This window comes from Arachis duranensis, chromosome 8 (assembly GCF_000817695.3).
Source record: "Arachis duranensis cultivar V14167 chromosome 8, aradu.V14167.gnm2.J7QH, whole genome shotgun sequence".
NCBI lineage: Eukaryota > Viridiplantae > Streptophyta > Magnoliopsida > Fabales > Fabaceae > Arachis > Arachis duranensis.
In genome coordinates, this window is record NC_029779.3 from 15,819,527 (window position 1) to 15,840,907 (window position 21,381).

Below are 21,381 nucleotides of genomic sequence, written 5' to 3' on the forward strand. Positions count from 1 at the left end.
GAACCTGAATTCACCTCGAAAGATCTAGAAGGTTCTGATTTAAATTTAAATCTATCTAAATTAAATCATTCATTTAATTCAATACAAATTAAAAATTGATTAAAATTGAATAAATTTAAATTATTATATTTTTAATAAATTATATAGATTTTTATTTTTGTTATTATATTATTTATTTAATAATTTTATTTTATTTTAAATATTTAAAAAAAATTTAGTAATAGTTTTATTTTATTTTATTTTTAAAAAACTGAATTATTCATTTAATAGTTGTTAGTATATATCTTTTAGTAATTTAGGTTTTTGTGTTAAAATTTTATTGAAATATATTAGCCTTGATTATTATTTAATGACTAGGGTTTATTTTTAGAATTTTTTTTTACATAAAAGATTAGAAGTTTCAATTATGATTAATTTATATTTTAGTTAATTTATATTTGTAGTGAATTTAGTTTTTAATAATATAACTGAATTATATTAATTATTAATATGCACTGATAGGTTTTTTATATTTTAATAAAACAATTAAAAGAAGCAACACGGCAATGCCATTTTGTGTTGAAAAGATTAATTTTTTTTTTAACAAAAAACGCGATTGCCGTCTTGTGATTCAGAAAATAAAAAATCATTTTTTACACACAAAACATAAGTGACATTTTATATTTTTGACAAATAAAAAAGTTTTATAGTAATATAAAATTCACAATAACAAAAATAACACAGTATAACACATATTTTATTATAATATTAAAAAAAATTAGTTCTTTCTCTAACACCACCGGTAACTATAGTCTTGATTATTCATAATAAATCAAAAAATTTGGTGCACAAATAAATAATATATTAAAATCTAATAAATCTATAGTCTTATTATTCATATTCATAAATTCTAATAATTTTAAAAAGGTAAATATTCGAATTATTTTTTAAGTAATTTTAGATTAGATATTATAATTTGAAGAATAATTTTTAAAATTTTACCAAATAAAAAATATTAAAATATTTAATTAAAATAGTTAGAACGAATTTGAGTATTTAAATTTTAAACAATATATGTAATTACTTTAAAAGACAATGAGGTCTAAAATAAAAAAAAATATAAATTTGATTCCAAAACTTTATTTTTATAAGACGAATTAGTCTCTCTATTAAAAGAAATTAATATTATTTTTTTGACACAGAAACTATTCGATCTTAAAATAAAAAAATTAGAAGCTAAATCGGGTGTTTTTTTTATTTTTGCCGGAGGGGGTATTGACTCTTATCTGACATTAGTAGCCTGAAATTGGAATATGTGGACACTCCTCACTCCCCAGTCTTCACCTTCATGTTTGAACCCTAATCCCTAATTTCCTAACCAGTGACAACAGTAACGAACGTTTCTAATTCACAATCTTGCATCTTTCACAAACATCGATAGAAATTATAATTAGAAAATGAAGGCTTTAGGATGGTGGCTGTTAGCAGTTGGCACTCTCCGACTTGCCTCTGTTTGGTTCGGTTTCTTCAACATTTGGGCTCTCCGCCTCGGCGTCTTCTCCAACACCACCAGTAACTAACTAACTCTCTCTCTCTCTCTTTCTCTCTTAAATTAATTTCTATGGATTCATTGAAATGTGAAGGCATTCATGTTCCTCATGTAGCTGCTTATGCTTGTGTAGTTCCTTTTGCGTGTTTGAGATTCAGACATATTTTTATTTTGATTTTGTTACTCTGAATCGTGTAAGAAGTGAATGTAGGAGATCTACTGTAAGCATGTATATGAATTCGAATAGAATTGAGATCTTTCTAGTTTTGTGTAGTGTATATTCTGAATTTATTGAACCTAGCTTTTTACATATATCCAAACAAACATCAGTTTTTCTTCCACTCTTTCACTTTCACAAACAATGAGACATGTTTTTTCTGTTCCATTTGTTCATTCTGCCACTTTATTAGACATGTATTTATAGAATGATCAATTAATTAGTAATAACAATTCGGTGCTAGTTAGTTATTTTTCTTTCTCTTGTTAGCACATGTATGCATATATATAATGTATTTCTATATACTATTTCTTAAAATTTTAATACAGAACTTGAGGAAGAATACAAAGGAGTACATTTTATATATATAAACATTAACAAGAGAAAAAAAGATAACTAACTAGCACCTAATTGTTATTACTAACTAATTAATTATTCTATAAATACATAGTCTAATACACTTGCATTCACGCAAGTCATATATGATTTGATGTTTTCTAGGCACTTAGATTTCATAGTTATGCTAATCTTGATGCTATCCCTGCATTGCATTACTAAATGAGAAAATATGGATTTTTTTGAGCAAGTTGGAATTTAATTGTTCTAACCAAGAGAAGCAAACAATGATTCTTTTCCAATTTCAATATGGTGGAATTTGACTAAACAAGTAAACAAATTTGATTTCGCAGTCAAAACAGTGAATCTGAAAAAGTATACTTCCTCCGGTTCTCCTTTAGTATATGTTTGGATCAATGTATCTGAATGATTTATATATTCCAATTTTTTAGCAATGTAGAGAGGGGGATGAAGAAAACTTACCAGGGTGCCGAATTGGAATGAAATTAATTGTACTTGCCATTCTTCTAAAGCTTGGTTGAGTGTCTTTACTAGGCGCAATGACAATGGTTTGTTCTCAAGTTGATCTTGAACTAAAGGAAATTCAATAAGTAATTATGATCTCTAAGTTGTTTTGCACTTATTTTAGCTTTTAACTCCGAGCACTGATAAGAGTTTGTTAAATTTTTATAGTGACTGAAGTTCATGGACGCACATTTGGAACTTGGACACTGTTGACCTGCACACTTTGCTATATCTGTGCATTCAACCTTGACAATAAGCCCATTTACCTGGCTACCTTCTTATCATTTATCTATGCTCTTGGTCACTTTGTGACTGAATACTTTATTTATCAAACAATGCAGATTCAAAATCTGTCTGCTGTTGCCTTTTTTGCAGGTATGATAAATTTCATTATCTTTTTCCACTGAAATTTTACTTGTAGTCAAGGTTATCAAACTCGAGAGTTCACATTCACATAAACTTTGTGAAGTTTATAGGTAGTCTTGAATGGTAAAACTAAACTCAGAAACTCGATCTGGATAACCTTGCTTGTAGTTGTAGGAACTAATTGCTACTTTTGGAGCTAATTCTTTTTGCTTATTATTTGCCTCTTAACTTCATTTTACTGACAGGAACATCGATTATGTGGATGCTATTGCAATGGAATTCGCATGGGAGAGTCCACTTGAAGCATTCTTAGAAAGGATTAGTGAGCAAAGAGACAAGTCAAGTGAGATCATGTGATTTTTAAGGTTGTTTTGAATTCTTTGATGTATTGTTAGTTATGAGCAGTAATGTTAGTTTCACAATTACTGCTGCTCTCAACAAAATGCATCATAAATTAATTGGAAAGAGTTTATTTACTTTGAAAAGACTTGAGAATGACTCAAATAAATCGGGCAAATCCTCTATTCAATGATTTCAATCTTCCAACCTAAGTACTTCGTGTAATGTTTTTTTGGGTCAAGCTTCGCTTAATGTTCACACAATGGGTTTATGGTTTTTGGACAGGGCCTAAGAGGCCCACCATACAAATTTGTTGTATTACTTTACCATTATGAGCAATCAATTGGGCTGATTTTAATATAGAAAACAGCGATTTGAGGCCCATATCAAAAACCAACACTAACCCACCCTCTGCCACCGTGGTTTACCAAAGGAATTTCAATAATTGTTCAATATAAATATACCACAAAATAAATATTGTCATTGTTTCTACTATATTCTATTTGCTAGAAAACTTATTATTATTCAGCTATATATTGTGATTTTATTTTGGTCAACAAATATATATTACGATAAAATTAACATTCTAAACATATTAATCTTATGCTGGTGTTTGCCATTAGTTCTTATCATCTAATGTGAATAAATAATTTAATTAAATTCTTTTAAAAAATAATTTATAAATAAGTTATTTTGTGTTTAATTTTTTTTATTTTAAAGTGTTTATTTTAAAAGAAGAATGATATAAAAAATTTATAAGTACTTAAATAGATTTTTAAAAAATTACAAGTTAATTTTGAAAATTACACCTGCTATAATTTTCTTAAATTAAAAGTTAAAAAAAATTACCTACCGAAACATTTAACACAATTGATTTAATATTAGTGTGATAAAATTTGTTAATGTATATCTTTTTTGGTTGCATAAGAAATTTGAAACACTCCTCCACTTTGACCAAGGCACTTGAATTTTATAATTTACACCATCTTCTAAATTTTCATTATGTTGTTATACAATCAAAATATTTAAATCTCTTAAATAGTAATATACATTTAAACAGAAATATAGAGAGTTTAAATTAGATTCATATTTTATCCCATAAATACAGCAGCCGCACTAAATCACTACCATATCTAACATATAACATGTGGACATAATATTTTTCTTATACTCTTCCAAAATATAGTCTCCAAAAAAAAGCCAAAAATACTAAAATAAACAAAATTTTAAGTATTTATCATTTTTTTACCAATAACATGTTCTTGACAGATTAAAGTAAAATTCAGTAAATATCTTTGGACAATATGACATAAATCATTGTCATGCACTAAACATGAAAATGATTTCTATATATTATGATTTTTTTATTTTATTTTTATAAAAAATAGGAACACTCAAACCCGCAACATCTTAAATGAGTATAAAGAAACTATGTCATTTAAACTATAACTCATTCGTCCCATTTTGTTATTATTTACATATATAAAAAATGAATATTAATCCATTTCAGTGCCCTATATATGTATCATTCTGATAAAATCAAATACTGCCTTGTCAATGAAGTAAAGAATTAGAATTTAATCCATTTCTAGAATTATTAGAGTTAAGCACAGCATGTTCTGTTTTAGTAATAATCCATGAATTTGAAAAAGAAGAGTATTCTATTTCCATTTTCCACAGGTAACATTAAACACCTGTGTTTATTTCTCTTTGACTTTGACCTTGACCTTGCAACAAGTTTTGTTTTTCAATGATTTCTTCTTCATCTTGGATCTCCTCCTCCTTCTCTTTATCTTCTTCGTCAATGAGGTCTTCTACTTCCTCATGTTCTTCCTCTTCAACTCTTTGGGGTTTGCTTTCTTCTGTATCATCGATCAGTTCGTACGGATTCAAAACTTTTCTTCCAAGCTTTGCGACTTCATCATGACGAGGAGAATCATCATGCGAGTGCTTGAGTTGGTAAATCAACCAGATAGCAACAACAATCAAAGTAAATATTTGAAAACCCTGCTTTACCTTGAAGCTTTTAGTCCTTTGATTTCTGCTTGGTGATTGCTTCAACATGGTTTAACTTTAGAATCTGTGTGACAGAAACATAGGCAAGGCAGATGGATTATGAAAAAACATAAAGCAAAAGATAAATATAACTGGAAATGAAACATAATAACTAACCGAAGAAAATGAGGAAGTGTGAGCGAGTGAGTGAGTGGATGAAAAGAAGATGTGGAAAGCTCGTGAGTGACATGAAAGTCACGGGGCAGCCACACATGTATGTACGTGCTGCTTCCTTCAACGTGGCAACACGGCGTCGTTTTGCCTCCTTCTCATGAGAGAGGCTATTTATTACAGGTTGTTAACCAAGATTTTCAATATTTAATGCATGTGCCACGCCATACTTGCAGTCATCATTTCATTCTTCTATTCTTACATCTGGTGTCAAGAAAATATTCAATTTGGTCTTTTAATTTGTATACAAATTTTAATTAATCTCTAAAATTTAAATTGTTTTTATTTAGTTTTCAAATTTTATGAATATAATTCATATAATCATTGAAATCATTTTCAACACACAAACATTAACATTTTGCTAATGTAGATAATCGGATGTCACGTTAAATTATGTATTATTAAATTTTTTTTCTCTTAAATGGCGTCATTTTTGAGCTATTTGAGCGTTAAAATTAAAATGACATTATTTTACAAGTTCTAGCATATATTTGGTTGTCCATGTCAACGCTTCACGTTTTTGTGCTAGAAAATTTTTAGTATTACATTTGCAAAGTTTTGGGATTAAAGAAATGTAATTGAAACTTCAAAAACTAAATTAAGACTTGCATGCAAATTCAGGGACTAAATTGAGTATTAACTCACTGATAAATTCACATTTCATGGTATTTATTTACTTTAAATGAGTGGAATTTGTCGACTTTTTTTACGTTTATTCATTGAAATAGCATAGTTTTGTGAATTTCTCCTAATTGTGCTTAATGATTAAAAACATGCTTTTTAGGCTCTTAAATTGCTAAATTTAATTAACTTTAATTTCATTCGATGTCTTGATATGTTTGTAGAGTGATTTCAGGCTTAAAAGATAAGAATGATTTAAAGAAATGAAGAAAAAGTATGCAAAAGTGGAGAATTCACGAAAAAATGAAGTGTGGAGTTTCTCATGGTCATGCGCACGCATGCCTTATGCATACGCATGAATCCCAAGCTGTGCGCACGCATCCCTTGCTTGTATGCATCTTTTGCATGAATCCCAATTTACACGTACACATGGCAGATGGGTCATCGAATGGAAATTCAGGATTGGCAGGATGTGGAGGTCTGCTGAGAAATAGCCATGAAAGATGACTGGCGGAGTTCATGGTGAATTTAGGATGCTGCACCGCTTTTCAGGCAGAAATTTGGAAAGTTTGTAACGTGTTGAGAATCTAGAATTTGGAAGTTAGACATTTGATACTGGAAACAGACTCTATGAGCATTTATAAAATTTTGTCAAAAAGAAAAAAAAAACACCCTAATACTAGCATAAGGAGAATTGAAAGATAACTTCAGAAAGATTAAGACATCAAAATCACACACACTTACAGAAAAAGTAACAAAAGTGTGGACTGGTTGACAATAGAAAGCTTGAAGATGAATTTGGGTATCACTTTATTAATCTTTCTCCAATAGGGATAAAAACTCTTTTAGTTGATGATGTAAGAGGGGTAAATAGTTTCCGTTTAGTTTCTGAGTTGTAAACTCCTGGTTTTCTCTTTTGGAGGCATTAGACCTCCTGTTTTATACTAAAAAATGTGAAACTACTCAAAAGGTGGTTATTGACTCCACGTCTCCACCTCTATACTTATAAATAAATACCTTGACACTCTTAGGTATTCTTCGAACTCCAATCTACTAAAATCCTGCCTAAAATCTTTACTAACTTAAGTATTAGAGTCTCTTGCAGGTACCACCTCCTACCTCCTTCACCCAAACGTCAGACGACAGCACTTAGCATTAGAAGACGCCGGACACAACTCCTAAAGGGAGTTGGACCTCATATTCAGACCTAAATTACTGTTTTAAATAACCTCTGAAACACATATATTCTAGTTGTTCTCACTTAAAAAACATTAAATAAAACCATATGCAAAACTTATAAATTATAGGGATACGTATTGTTTTGGTCCCTAAGGTCTAGTATCAAAATCAAATTCGTTTCCAGCGTTATTTTGGATTTAAAATCGTCCCCAACGTTATTTTTTGTATTAAAATCGTCTTTTTGATTTTTTACAGATAAAAATACCCACCACCACCACCACCACCACCTTTACCACCACCGCCATCTCCCTTACTCCCACCAAATATCAATAGTCAGATTCAAGAATACAATATTCAACACCAACAATAATAACACATTATTCAAATTCAGAAACAATAATATCAAATTCAACAAAAAAAATCAACACATAACAATAATGAAATCAGAAAAATAACAGAAGCAGATGCAGAAGCAAAAGTAAAAGCAGACGCATAAGCAAAAACCGAATCAGAAGCAGAAGCCGAAGCAAATGCAGAAGCAAAAGCAGAATTGGAAGCAGAATCAGAAAAAGAAGCCGAATCGGAAGTAAGGGCGAGTCGTGGCGCAACCCTTTTCTTCTTCTCTCTTCGCGCTACCCTAGCGCCACCGTCACAATGCGACCTCTTCTCCTCCCTCGGCTCACCACCGAATCCTTCCCTGTTCTTGCCTCGAACCAGAACCCACCGCCATCAAGCACCTCCGCCGAAAGCAGAAGAGCAGTGGTGAGATTCAACCACCAAACGACGACGAGCAACGAAGGCGGATTGAAGCGACAAGATCCTTCGCCCATCCCCCCGCGAATGCCTTCTCCCTTTCCCCTTTTCCCGTTTTTTCCTTATTCAACGTTTTTTTTTATAGTTAGAGATATTTTTGGAATAAAAAATAAAAAATTTGATAAAAAATATAATTTTAAAATAAAATGAAACCTTTAGATTTATTTTGTAGCGAAAAAAAAGGATGAAGACGAAATAAATTTTCAACCACTGTATTAAAGATCAAAATCGAATTTAACCCAATAAATTATATAACTACATCATTACGTGTAGGACACATAGATGTCCGTCTGGTCCTGAAGAATTGGAGATACTGAATTTTTCCCCAAGCGTTATAAAATGTCCAATGCTTATTGTTTACATTAATCTTTGAGCTACCACTTTGCCTCCCACCGTTCCAACATCACATCACCGACAGCCTATTCATATACTAATTAACTTTCACAATCATGCAAAGTCGTATAAAAAATTCTATAAACCTTACAAAACCTGCAACACCCACCAAATTCTGAGAGTATAAACATGTAAGTTTATAATAATAATAATAATGATAATAATAATGATAATAATCAATTAATAGATTATTTATTCGTGAGAATGTTTACTTGACTTATATTTATTTCGTCTACTTAACATGGGCTTTGACAGAATAATTTGTCATACTAATTATTTTCACAATAAATCACATTGATTCTTGAGAAGTCTCGCCATTTGTTCTTAACTCGCACTACTAGTGTGATATAAGCTCATTTATTTCTGTGAAATTTGAGCTTAAATCGCAGGAGATAAGGAGGGTTTACATTTCGTTTTAAGTTCTCTTCCTTTGGTATATATGATTTACTCTTATTTGGGCCAAAAATAAATCCCTCCAAAATTGTTGTAATTTGCTTGCTAATTTACAAAATTTAAACCTGTGCTGCAACTTACTTACACTAAAAACAATTATTTTTAAATGTTCATCTAATATGATTGGTCATATATAATATCACATGCTAGTCCTAACCGTGAAAATTAGTAAAACTAAAAATTGCATCTATTAGGTAGCGTTTGGTGGAGAGACAGATACTGAAAGACTGAGACTGAGAAACAAAGACTAAGAGACAGAGACTGAAATAAGTTTTAGTATTCTGTTTGGTGCCAAGTGAGAGACAAAAATTGAAACAAGAATAAAATTCTAATTTAATTTACACAAAGGATAAAATTGGAATTAATTAATTAAAATGAGAGTATTTTAGGTATAAAATGTTATTAAAGTTTCAGTCTTTGTTTCTAAAAATATCAGTCCCCTGTGTCCCTACATTTTGGAGGCACTGAAATACTGAAATTTTGGGGACAGAGACAGAAACTTTAGTACCAGTCTCTGAGCCAACAAACATGATACTGTGTCTCAGTCTCTCAGTCTCTGTCCCAGTACTGCAAAACAAACGCTACCTTAAAGATGGTGAGACAATATATGGATATATGTTATTTTTCTTTTGTCTTTAAAGTGGTGTTTTTTTTGTGATGCTTGTTGACGGTTAGATTTTATCCGTCTTGGTAGCAACGCAAAAGAGACGTGTTAGTAGATATAAATTAAAAAAAAAATTAATATAATCATAATAAAATTTAATACAATTCAATAAAATGTATTAAATTAAACACAATAAAAAATATAAATTCAACATAACCAACATATACACAAAAGCTATAACATACATGTTAGAAACAAGAAAGTAATTTAAAGAAAGTGATCGTGTATTATTGAGTGTGTTGAAATGATATAATATACAAGGGCATATATAAGTATTAGAAAAATCAAAACAATGAAAGTGTAATATCTTATAATAAATATACAGATATGTTAAATAAATATAATTGATACTACCTGATTTTAATTGATCCTAATTATACTTTAACATCCCCTTTCAAACTCAAGTGGGAGCTAAGGATACCATCTTGAGCTAAGGATACCATCCTGAGTCCCAACAGCTATAAGACGAACAACATCAATAAAGAGACATTGTTGGATAAAGTGACAATCAATTTCAATGTGTTTAGTACGTTCATAAAAAAGATCATTATGGAAAATCTGAATAGCACCGTTGTTGTCACAAAAAACATCAGTTGGGGACGACTGAGGAGCACCCAAGTCTTCGAGAAACTAACAAATCAAGACAATCAGTAGTGTCAGCGAGAGCATGGAATTCAGCTTCGATGCTTGATCGAGTAGTGAACTTTTGCTTCTTGGCTCGCCAGGAAATGAGAGAGTCACCAAGAAATAGGCAATAATCAGTAGTAGAACGACGATCAGTGGAATCACTAGCCCAATTAGCATCAGAGTACACTTGAAAGGTTAAAGATGAATGGACAGAAAAATAAAGGCCATGAAACAAAGTGTCTTTGATGTAGCGAAAAATGTGAAGAACTGCCGCATAGTGAGTACTACGAGGAGCTAACAAGAACTGGATAGGCGATGTTTGGTCATGTGATAGTCAGACGAGACCTCCAACTAATTGTCGATAAAGAGTAGGATTATCCAAAATAGTGTCATCTATAGGAGTAAACCGAACATTAGGCTCAAAAGGAATAGACTCAATGCGACTATCTATAATTCCGGTTCGAGCAAGAAGATCAAAAGCATACTTAGCTTGAGAGTATGTCATCAACACCATCTCCGGTAATGATCATGTCATCGACATAAAAAAGCAGAGGAACAACTTCACGTTCACTTTTACAGATAAAAAGAGCATTCTCATAAGGGCTGTAAGTGAAACTGAGATTGCATATAGTAGTATTGAACTTTTCAAACCATTCACGAGGAGCATGCTTAAGACCATAAAATGCCTTAGGAAAGAGACAGACTTTGCTAGAAGGACGAAGATATTTCGGGGGTGGTTTCGTATAAACCTTCTTCTTCAAATCCTATTAAGAAATGCATTCTTCACATCCATCTGATTGAGAACCTATTTTTTTACCACGGCAATGGCAAGGAGAACGCAAACAGATGTGAGATGAGCAACATGAGCAAAATTCTCTTCATAATTAATACCATATTCTTGCAAGCATCCTTGAGCAAATAATCGTGCCTTATAACGGTCAATAGAACCATCAGAGCGAGTCTTCATCTTGTATGCCCATCTACTACCCACAACTTCTTGATCAGAAGAAGGATCAGCCAAATCTCAAGTGTGTGCTTCTTCAAGTGCTTGGATTTCTTTCTACGTTGTTTGCTGCCAATTTGGATTTGTGGAGGATTCTTGGACTAACTTAGGTTTATGGTGATGAAGAATAGTAAAAAAAATAATGCAAATAAAAAATATGAGGAGGTGAATTTCTTACCCTTGAAGAATAAGCAAAGGAAGGAGGCATGACAGCAAGAGTAGGGTTATCGTCTGGTCTAGAATCATCGGGAGATAGAGAAGGCAAAAGTGTACGAGGCTCGAGAGGTTGACTAGAGATAGAACATGTAGTACCATCACTAGGAAAAAGTTCAACATGGGGTTAGTGAAAAATAGTGACCGAGTAGAAGGAATGGAATCAAAAGAGAAAAAACTAGAGAATATGTGATGCTCTCAGAATACAACATGACGAAATATACAAATACGTCGAGAGATAGGATTCCAACAATGATAACCCCTGTGTTCAGTGCCATAACAAAAAAAAAAACACACGCAAACTCGAGGTTCAAATTTATTATGCTCATGAGGCTGAAGAAGAACAAAACAGACACAACCAAAAATACGAAGCAAGCTATAATCTGGAGAGGTATGATAAAGACGTTCAAAGGGAGTAGAGTTACCAAAGATAGAAAAAAGAAGTTTATTGATAGCATGGACAATAGTGAAAATAGCTTCACCCCAAGTACGATCAGGACACGAAAAAGAAATAAGCATAGCACGAACAGAATCAGGAATGTGACAGTATTTGCGTTCAACTCTTCCATTTTGTTGAGAGGTACTAAGACAAGAAAACTCAGACAAATTATCCTATTCAGCGAGAAAATTTAAAAGTTTGGAGTCACGATAATCCATAGCATTATCGCATCAGAAGACTTTAATGACCTTGGAAAATTGTGTTTTAATCATAGCAGCAAAGTTAATATAAAGTTGAGGCAACTCATGATGATTAGTCATCAAATAAATCCAAGTAAAATGTGAATAATTATCAATAAATACTACAAATTATCGAGCCCTCCCATAGAAGCGGTGGAAACGGGGCCCAAACATCAAAGTTAATAAGATCAAAAGGAGAGCAAGTAAGAGATGGATTATTACGAAAGGATAATGCTCGTTGTTTTGTAGTTTGACAAGAAATGCAATCAAAAGACCCATGATTACCTTGACCTAAAACACCTTTAGACATAAGAGGACGCAATTTTTCGAAGGAGCTGTGGGCAAGACAACAATGCTACAAGTGAAGTGTAGATAGAGAAAAAACAACACAGAAATTTGACGTAGAAAGAATATGAAGATTCTCGAGTTCAAACAAACTTCTAACATATGTCTAGTCCCGATGATCTGTCCCATTTAATGACCCTGCACACGACAACCAAAAATAGGTCGGGATGCTACGTTCCCCTCCAAGGTCAGCCAAAAGGGATGCCAACCTTCAATAGGGCGAACCTTAAAGTACTTATCCATGAAACCATGGTAAAAATCCTCGAACAAGCCGAAGACTCTTCGACCTTGGGCTGCTCAGAAGGACATGAAGCCTTTCTTGGCCCTCCTCTCTTTGGAAGGGTTCGTTAAGATAAAGAAAAACAAGAAGACCTCAACGGAGGCCGGTAACTCTAAGTATTCACAAATCATCTCGAAATAGCGGATAGAGGCCCTGCTGAAGGGTATGCGAATGCCCAAGTTGGTGAACATCGCTTTGTACACCCAGATCCAATTGGCGATCCGAGGAGTGTCGAAGCTCATGTGAAATATCCATTCGTGGTCGGCAGGAACGAAAACTTTATAGTTGTCTTCTTCGGGGCCTCCCCCGCATAGGTAGTCGGCTTGTCGGAACTCCGTAAGTTCCTCTAATGTCATTTGGTTGTGGGTATTCTTCACGTCTGAGGTCACCAGGCATATCGATCATAGGGTGCTCTCACGACGGGAACCCTCGCGACTGGACGATGGGCCATACCTACAGTGGGGGAGACCACTCAAAGTCAGTATAAGAGGTCAGGAAGTCGGTACTAACACCAGAGACTACAGTTTTTCTAACCACAATCTAAAATCAAACCTAAAACACCAAATCTACAGTTAAAACGGAACCTAAACACCAAAAGTCTACAATTAAAGTGGCATAACAGCAAGATTAAACAAACCAAAATAAGAGAAGGAAAAAGGAACTAACCAAGATGACAGTAACGATCGACGGATGCTGAAAAACCTTGGAAAGATTTGAACGAAACAGGTGATCCACAGCAAAGAAGTTTGGAAGGGAGGAAGAAAGACGAAGAGAGACGCGATGATAATGGGGAAATGAAAACTGAAAGGAAAACTACCTCCTAAAAACGCGAAATACAAGGGCAAAGTAGTATTTTCATGCAGGGTTCAAATCACCCATTAAGAGCATTAAATGCTCGGTGCGAAGAACGAGGCGACAAAAGGCATCCTTTCGAAGCGACGAGCCTCACTTGCGTGTAGGGGGCACGCCCCTATTACAACCAACAACTAACCGATCAAGCGACAAAGCTATTGGAAGCTAGGGAACGCATCACCCAAGTTGCTCACAACATTAGCTGGTGTGTTGGGGGCACTGTTACGGCCCAGTCCAGTTGGCACCCTGCCTAATTCAACCCGGTGTATAGGACTATCCGACCAGAGCGGCCAGTTTGACGGGTGTCGCGCGTCCGGACTACGACCCGGACACCTATCCTCTAGCAGCCAGTTACCTGACAGCTAGAAAAAGAAATTTTCAGGAAAGGCACCAATCCTGTGGGACCCGCCCTATTGACAGAGTATATATGGGGAGGGTCCAACCCTCCCCTACGGTACGTCACTATTCCATTACTCTCATTGTCATCTGTACCTTCTCTGACTTAAGTGTCGGAGTGTCATTACAGGTGACACTCCCTCACACCACAGCAGCTCGGGAGGTCGTAAAGTCTCCGCTCTCTTTCTCTGAATCCAGACCAAGACTGATTCCTACCATTCCATCTCCAGAACTCCATCGACCTGTCCAAAACTCAAAGTACCGAACAAATTCTAATTATATTCTAGCAATACAAATTAAAATAAAAAATATATAACAGCATTTAAGTAAATTCTCCCTCGCAAAAATTTTATAAAGCTGTGTGAAGTGGGTACTTCAATTTTCGTCCCCATTCCTATTTATTTGTGCGAGCGAGTTCCGCCTCCATAGAGATTTTACAGGTCTTTATTAGATTTGTCACGGATATCCATAGGTGCAAATTATTTTGCCATCCTTATATCGTAGGTGCTAAGAATCTAAATTTAAGTGTCTATCTTTGGCTCAATAATTTGGATATGGGAAAGCTGGTGGTGATTTGGCTAGAAATGGGAGAATCATGTGTATTACTATTTTGTGGACATTTGTAATGCAAGGTCAACACGTGGGGGGCGTGTTGACTCAGCACGGGAAGGGCGTGCTGACGTGGCACAATGCCATTGGTCGGAGCTGGAATCACGTCGGGGGCGTGTTGACTCAGCATGGGGGGCGTGCTGACGTGGAACTAGCACGTGGTGGGCGTGCTGACTCAGCACGGGGGGCGTGATGACACGTGGCAACACTTGTTTGGCTGCGGCAGGCAGCACGTGGAGGGCGTGGTGAATGCTCCATCTATATATAGGCAGAGCTGAACTTTATTTTCATTCTGAGTAAGAGTGTGTGAGTATTCTTTGAGTGTTTTGTGAATGTTGGTAGTGCAATGGAGGGTACCGCAAACTTGGTAGTGTATCGCAACGGTAAAATAATACGCAATACTCATGAGGGAGTGAGGTTTGTCTGCCAGAATCCATTTTCGTTTGTGGTTCCATGCACCATGACGTTAATGGAGCTTCAGAACGGTCTCTGTCAAAGTATGGAGAACGGTACGTTAATGAGAGTGAGCAGAATTTTGTACTGGAATCCAGTGATAGTTCTTGGTGGTCTAATACAATTTGATACCATGCCAATCACTGACGAAGGGAGTATGCAGAATATGTTTCAAATTTATCGGCAGACTCAGATGCGACAACCACAGATTGAGCTATATGTTGAGTTTGAAAGCGTAGAGACAGAAAGGATTCAAAATGTTTTAGATATAGAGGATGATAGAGCTGCAGTGTACGTGGGAATAGATAGTGACAGCGAAGAGGATTTTGAAGCCACTTATGAAGCCGGCGATGAAGACGAGGATGGTGATGTGGGAGTTGAGACAGCAACGGAGAATATAGTGGTTCATCCCTCGAGCAGTCAACTCATGAACGTGCCACCATTCATGCGTGAGTTGGATCTCGACGCCATGCATGCACCGGAATTTTCGGAATATGCAAACATAGGTACATCATGCATGAACAATATGTTTTTGTTAATTGATACTTTTGGAATGATTAATGAACGATGATGTTCCGCTTTATGTAGGCATTGCTGTTCCTGAGGATGGAGAGTTCCAGATTGGAATGGAATACAGTTCCAGAAAGTCGGTGGTGGCTGCAATTAGAAGATACACTATCGTTAGAGGAGTTGACTACGATGTTTATGAGTCTGAGCCACAGACCTTCTATGCAAAATGCAAGATCTATGGGCGTGGGTGCGACTGGCTTATCCGAGCCAGCTTGATACGGAAAAAAGATTGTTGGGAGATACGCAGATACAATGGAAGGCACACGTGCACAATGGGAACGATTTCACAGGATCACTCCAAGTTGGACTCGGATACCGTTACTGATAGTATAATGCCGTTAGTCGAGACTGACCCGTCAATCAAGGTGAAATCTATAATAGCGGAAATCCAGTCAAGGTTCAACTATACCATCAGTTACCGAAAGGCTTGGTTGGCAAAGCAAAAGTCCATAGCGAAAGTTTTCGGTGGTTGGGAGGATTCTTACCAAGCCTTGCTGATAAACCCCATTTTGAGGGCCTATCTTGTGTCGATTTCAGGGGTTTTATCAATGATTCCACACACTTTTCACATGAAAATACAAGACTTTGTGTTCCTTTCCTAATTTTGCCTCATGAATGAAAACATGCTTATTTTGCACTCAATTAGATACATTTCTAATCTTCTCTTGGTACCATTCGATGCCGTGACCTGTGTGTTAAGTGGTTTCAGGATATAGGGCAGGGATGAACCGGAAGAGAGAAGGAGAATGTGCGCAAAGGAAAGGAACATGAGAAATTGAGTTTTGGGAACTTCAGCGAGGGCGCGTGCGCGCACTTGGCGCGCCCGCGTGGATTGCGCCGCTAGAAGTCAAAGCCAGAAGCCAAGCCACGAGCCGACATGTGTAGCGGCTAGGCCCTAATCTCCATGGGCGCGCACGCGTACATTGCGCCTCCGCTCGCATTGCAAGATATCCCAGTGGCGCGCACGCGTGCTTTGCGCCTGCGCGCCGATGCTCGAATATGATTTTTTTAGAAGTCACGTGATCTGGGCGTGGAGGGAGTTAGAGATCTCATCTTGGGGAAGTGCCTTGGCGGGAAGAGCTTAAGAAGACCAGGGGTTGAAGGGTTGAGGGACTTTTGCTCATTTTTAGATGGTTCTAGATTTTTTTGCTATTGGTAGTTACACTCTTGAGGGTAGAGAGAGATTCCAAGCTTTCATTAGGGTTCATCTTCTTCCATTTCTGAATTCTCAATCACTCTTTGGTGAGATCTATTGCAATTTTCAATTTACTTTGTTCATGTTATAGATTTTCTTCTCTAATCTCAATTAGTGCTTGTAATTGCTCAATTCTCATAGATCCTAGATTCAACTTTGTAGTTTTGGATTCTATCAATTTCTTGAGAAGTTTATTTCTATTGTTGTTCTTGGTTAATTGTTGTTAGTTCCTTGTGTTGAAGCACTTTCAATTCTACTTTCTTCTCATTTTTACTATGCCTTTCATCCTTGCTCATCAATTGTTTGATAAAATGCCAACACTAGTTATGGAGTAAAAGTTTCTTACTTGGCATAGGGTTTGGACCATTAGAAAGAGTTGAATAGTTTATGTTAATTGTTGATTTGGAATTAGAAATTGCTAATTGACTTGGAGTGCACTAAAGCTAGATTTCCCTAGGGGTTAACTAAATGAAGCAAGGCCTAATTATTGTCATCATTGAAGGAACTATAAGGATAGAATTCCTAATGCCAACCCTAGGCCAAGCTTTCTAAAGATTGATTGTTTGTCATCCATTTTGCTAAACCTTCAAGGAATCATAACAAGGTTTCCTAATCAATAAGATGCATTCTCTAGCAATTCCAAGGGAGGACGACTCGAGAGACTAGTACTCTCGGTTATAGATTGTAGGATTGTTTGATGCGAAGTTTAAGTGTCGGTTAGACTATACTCACGATCATATTCATCATTGAATTCTAAATCGACATGCTAAAATTTCGTTTATCACTTGTCATGGTGGCTCTCGGTCATGGTTCAGAAGATACCCGGGTCAGTTGTGCAAATAGAAACACGCCCACTGTACAACGGGAATGAGGAGGCGCAAGGTGTAAAAATACTTCATCGCGTATTTTGGAGCTTCAATCCATGCGTTAGGGCATTTAGGCATTGCAAGCCTCTAGTTCAGGAGGATGGCACACACCTATACGGAAAATACAAAGGAACACTCCTGGTCGCTGTTGCACAAGATGGGAACCAGAACATTGTGCCTATAGCTTTTGCGCTGGTGGAAGGGGAGACAGCTGATGTGTGGCACTTCTTTTTCAGAAATCTGCAAATGCATGTTGTCAGAAAAGATGGTGTGGGTATGATTTCAGATCGGCATGAGTCAATTCGGGCAGTAGTAAATCGTTCCGGAAGTAACTGGCAACCTCCAAGAGCATGGTGGATGTTTTGTATAAGGCACATCGACAGCAACTTCCTAAGAGTATTCAAAGTCCCTCACTTGCAGAAGCTTGTTGTCAACATTGGGTATTCAAGAACGGTGGAGGAGTACAACATCAACTATAAGAGGTTGGAAGAGTGAGGCGAGGCATATGCCAGGTGGTGCGATGCCATTAGACTCAGACATTGGGTGTTGGCATTCGACGAGGGGCATCGATGGGGCCATATGACTAGGGGTGGCAAACGGGTCTAAACCCGCTGGGCTGGCCCGCGTAACCCGCCAAAAAAGGCGGGCTGGGCTGGAAAATCAGGACCGCCAAATAGCAAAAGCCCGCCTAACCCGCAGCGCTTAAACCGCGGGTTTTGGCGGGCTTTAGCGGCGCGGGGCGGGCTTCCCCGCCAGGCTAAGGTTTTTCTTAGTGAGGGGGTATTTTTGCAATTTTTTTCCTAAAACCTAACTTCCCCCAACCTAACTTACAAGAGTATGAAGATAAAAATTGAGTGTTTTGAATTATGTTTATGTTATTTTGGAGACAATATTTATAATTATGTTTTGGATTATGTTTATTTTGCTTTGGAGAGAATATTTATACTTATATTTTGAATGAAAATTTGGTTTATAATTATATTTATTAGATATTTATAATTACAAAGACTTTAATGTTTGTGAATATAAAAAATATAATTTTTTATGCCATTAGAAATTATAAATTTATTAATATGGTTGTGAAATTATATATATCCCGTAATCTACCAGTGCTGGCACTGGTCCGAACAACATATTATCGGTTAAATGAACTTTTTACACGGAAGAGTGTCGAGGCTCACGAACGCAAGTGTGCTGGGTTTACATACTCCGTATTTGCACAAAAACGGATAGAGGCAAATATGCAACAAGTTGGGAATATAGTAGTGCACCGGTTTGACAGACGAAATGAGGTGTTTGAGGTGCGAGACATGGCTAGCGGGAAGGTGTCAGTTGTTGACCTTTCGCGACGGACGTGTGACTGCGGGCACTTCAGGTGGAACGACTACCTTGTCGCCATGTTATTGTTTGCTGTGCTAACCAGCGTCTCAATTGGCAGTTGTATGTGCACGACGTGTACAAGATGACAGAGATTCGTAAGGTATATAGATTTGATTTCACACCGTTAGGTGATCCCGATACATGGCCCGCATATGAGGGACCGATATTGGTCGCTAATCCTGCCTTGAGACGAACGTCGAAAGGTCGCCCCAAATTGACCCGATACTTGAATGAGATAGATTCACGTGACATGCGTGGTCCTCGGGTATGCCGTCTCTGTGGTGCTCAGGGTCATAGTCGGAGTCGATGTCCTCAGCGTGCTGGACCGAGTGGTGGGGGTGAATGATGTTTATTTGTATCGTGTTTGTAAACTGATGTTTTTCATAATAGTCGTGTTTGTAATTTTAAATTTCACAATAATCGTGTTTGTATTTTTAAATTTATTTTTTGTAAACTGATGATTTTTATAGTAGTCGTCTTTGTATTTTTAATATTATCATTTGCTGCCTTCGTGAAGTAAACATACAAATAAATAAATAATATTTTTAATTTTATTTATTTATTTGTCAAAAAACGTATTTGTAAGAGTATTTCTTTTTTCAATAATAGTAACAGAGCTGACTTCATACATATTTATTTATCTATTTATTTTTATTAATTTTTTATAAATACCGAAAATTATTGTCTTAAAAAATTCAAATATTTATTATTTATGCATTACTTTCGTTAATAATCACAACAAAATTTATATATTCAAAAACAAAAAAATTTATAATAATACTAAAAAAAATTATATACAAAAAAAATATAATTATATTTTACATATTCAAATTTTATTCTAACACAGTATATAAAAAAAATGGGCCTTTTTTTTATATATTTATAAAATACTAACAACAACAATATTTAAAAAACTTCAGTATATAAAAAATTAAAATTTATCAACTTACATAAATTGGATGGTCCAAATAGTTGATAATATGTTCTTCAGACGCCGCATAATTACGTACCATTTTTTTAAATTTTTACAATTTTTTTTCCTACAAGCACACCAACTAATTACACCTTCACTACTACTACTATTACTCAAGCTACCCACTTTCTAATTTAACACTCACTCATGCGAGACACTGCCTTTTTTTTTCCCTTTCTTCCTTCAAAACCTGATGCCACACTCTCTGATATTCAATGGAGGAAGAAACTGAATTTATAGAGGCTGGCCACTGGTTACCGGGGAGGGGGAGGTGTTCCCTGCATGCAGGCAGGCCTGCAACATGCCCCCGCGTGATTCTGCCATTCCTCGGTACCCAGCAAACTTCACAGATTACACCGCTTCTCGTCTCCCTCCCCCGTGTTGTCAATGTCGCCATTTCATCACGCTCCCTGCGTGTTGCAGGAGTTCCGCCACGTCGTCGACGTTGCATGGCCATCACATCTTCGACGTGTTGTCCCTGACACCATCTTCACGCAAAATACCTGTCTCACCCATATCGGACCAATACACCAACAATATTTCTATACAAAAAATAATTTTCGTCTATCTTTTTACGTCTTGGAGTCTTGTTTTGACATGTGCAGGTTAAATTTAGAGCCAAAATAAGGTACAGTTGAACCAAGAAAGCTATTTCTTGGAGGATGTGTCTGCTTTAATTTTGATTATTTAATAGATGAATAAAATTAGTTGTAGATTATTGATATTTGTATTTTACTGGATTGGCTTATAAAACAAACTATTCTTGATGGTAATATCAGAAAAGATCATTAGTATAATATAAGACATTTTTATTTTTTCTTTCTTCGTTTTGAATCGAGCTTGTAACAAGCGATCTAAAAAATATAAAATTGCATCATTAGAATTAGCGTAATTCAAATAATTTGAAACTTGTAGGATATTTAAAATAATGATAGGTTTTATATTTTTAAGAAATTATATTACTTTTAGAATAAATAAAAAATTGAAAAGAATTTTATACCATTTGAAATCGATAGAACTGTCAAAAATTCGTTAAGTTTTGCAAATTTATTATATATTATTAATTTTATAACTAAAATATATCATATATAATTTTTTATTATAATTGAAATTAATTTTTTCTAAATTAAAGAGTTTTTTTTTTCTTTTTTTTTCTATCTCTCTCATTCTTTCATTTATTTTATTTTTTTTATATATCATTATTAACGATTACTTATAAATTTAACAATCAAAATGTGCAATATAATATTTTTTAATTACATTCAAATTAAACTAAAATCA

General features: G+C 35.3%; 2 protein-coding genes and 1 long non-coding RNA gene across 3 annotated transcripts; 2 read left to right on the forward strand and 1 right to left on the reverse strand.

The window, feature by feature from the left end:
* The first annotated feature begins 1,253 nt into the window (after positions 1 to 1,253).
* LOC107461099 (ergosterol biosynthetic protein 28) lies at positions 1,254 to 3,523 on the forward strand. The gene is made up of 3 exons (XM_016079557.3): positions 1,254 to 1,551; positions 2,775 to 2,981; positions 3,218 to 3,523. The coding sequence occupies exons 1-3, from the start codon at positions 1,437 to 1,439 to the stop codon at positions 3,283 to 3,285; spliced, it is 390 nt and encodes a 129-aa protein (XP_015935043.1). The 5' UTR covers positions 1,254 to 1,436; the 3' UTR covers positions 3,286 to 3,523.
* Positions 3,524 to 5,089: 1,566 nt separating this feature from the next.
* On the reverse strand, positions 5,090 to 5,545 carry LOC110274520 (uncharacterized). The gene is made up of 3 exons (XR_008002203.1): positions 5,484 to 5,545; positions 5,328 to 5,391; positions 5,090 to 5,227 (listed from the first exon to the last, which is right to left on the reverse strand). It is a non-coding gene; the product is annotated as an uncharacterized LOC110274520 (long non-coding RNA).
* Positions 5,546 to 15,009: 9,464 nt separating this feature from the next.
* On the forward strand, positions 15,010 to 18,242 carry LOC107460990 (uncharacterized). Its single transcript, XM_016079419.1, has 3 exons — positions 15,010 to 15,622; positions 15,705 to 16,225; positions 17,697 to 18,242. The coding sequence occupies exons 1-3, from the start codon at positions 15,010 to 15,012 to the stop codon at positions 18,240 to 18,242; spliced, it is 1,680 nt and encodes a 559-aa protein (XP_015934905.1).
* The last annotated feature ends 3,139 nt before the right edge of the window (positions 18,243 to 21,381 follow it).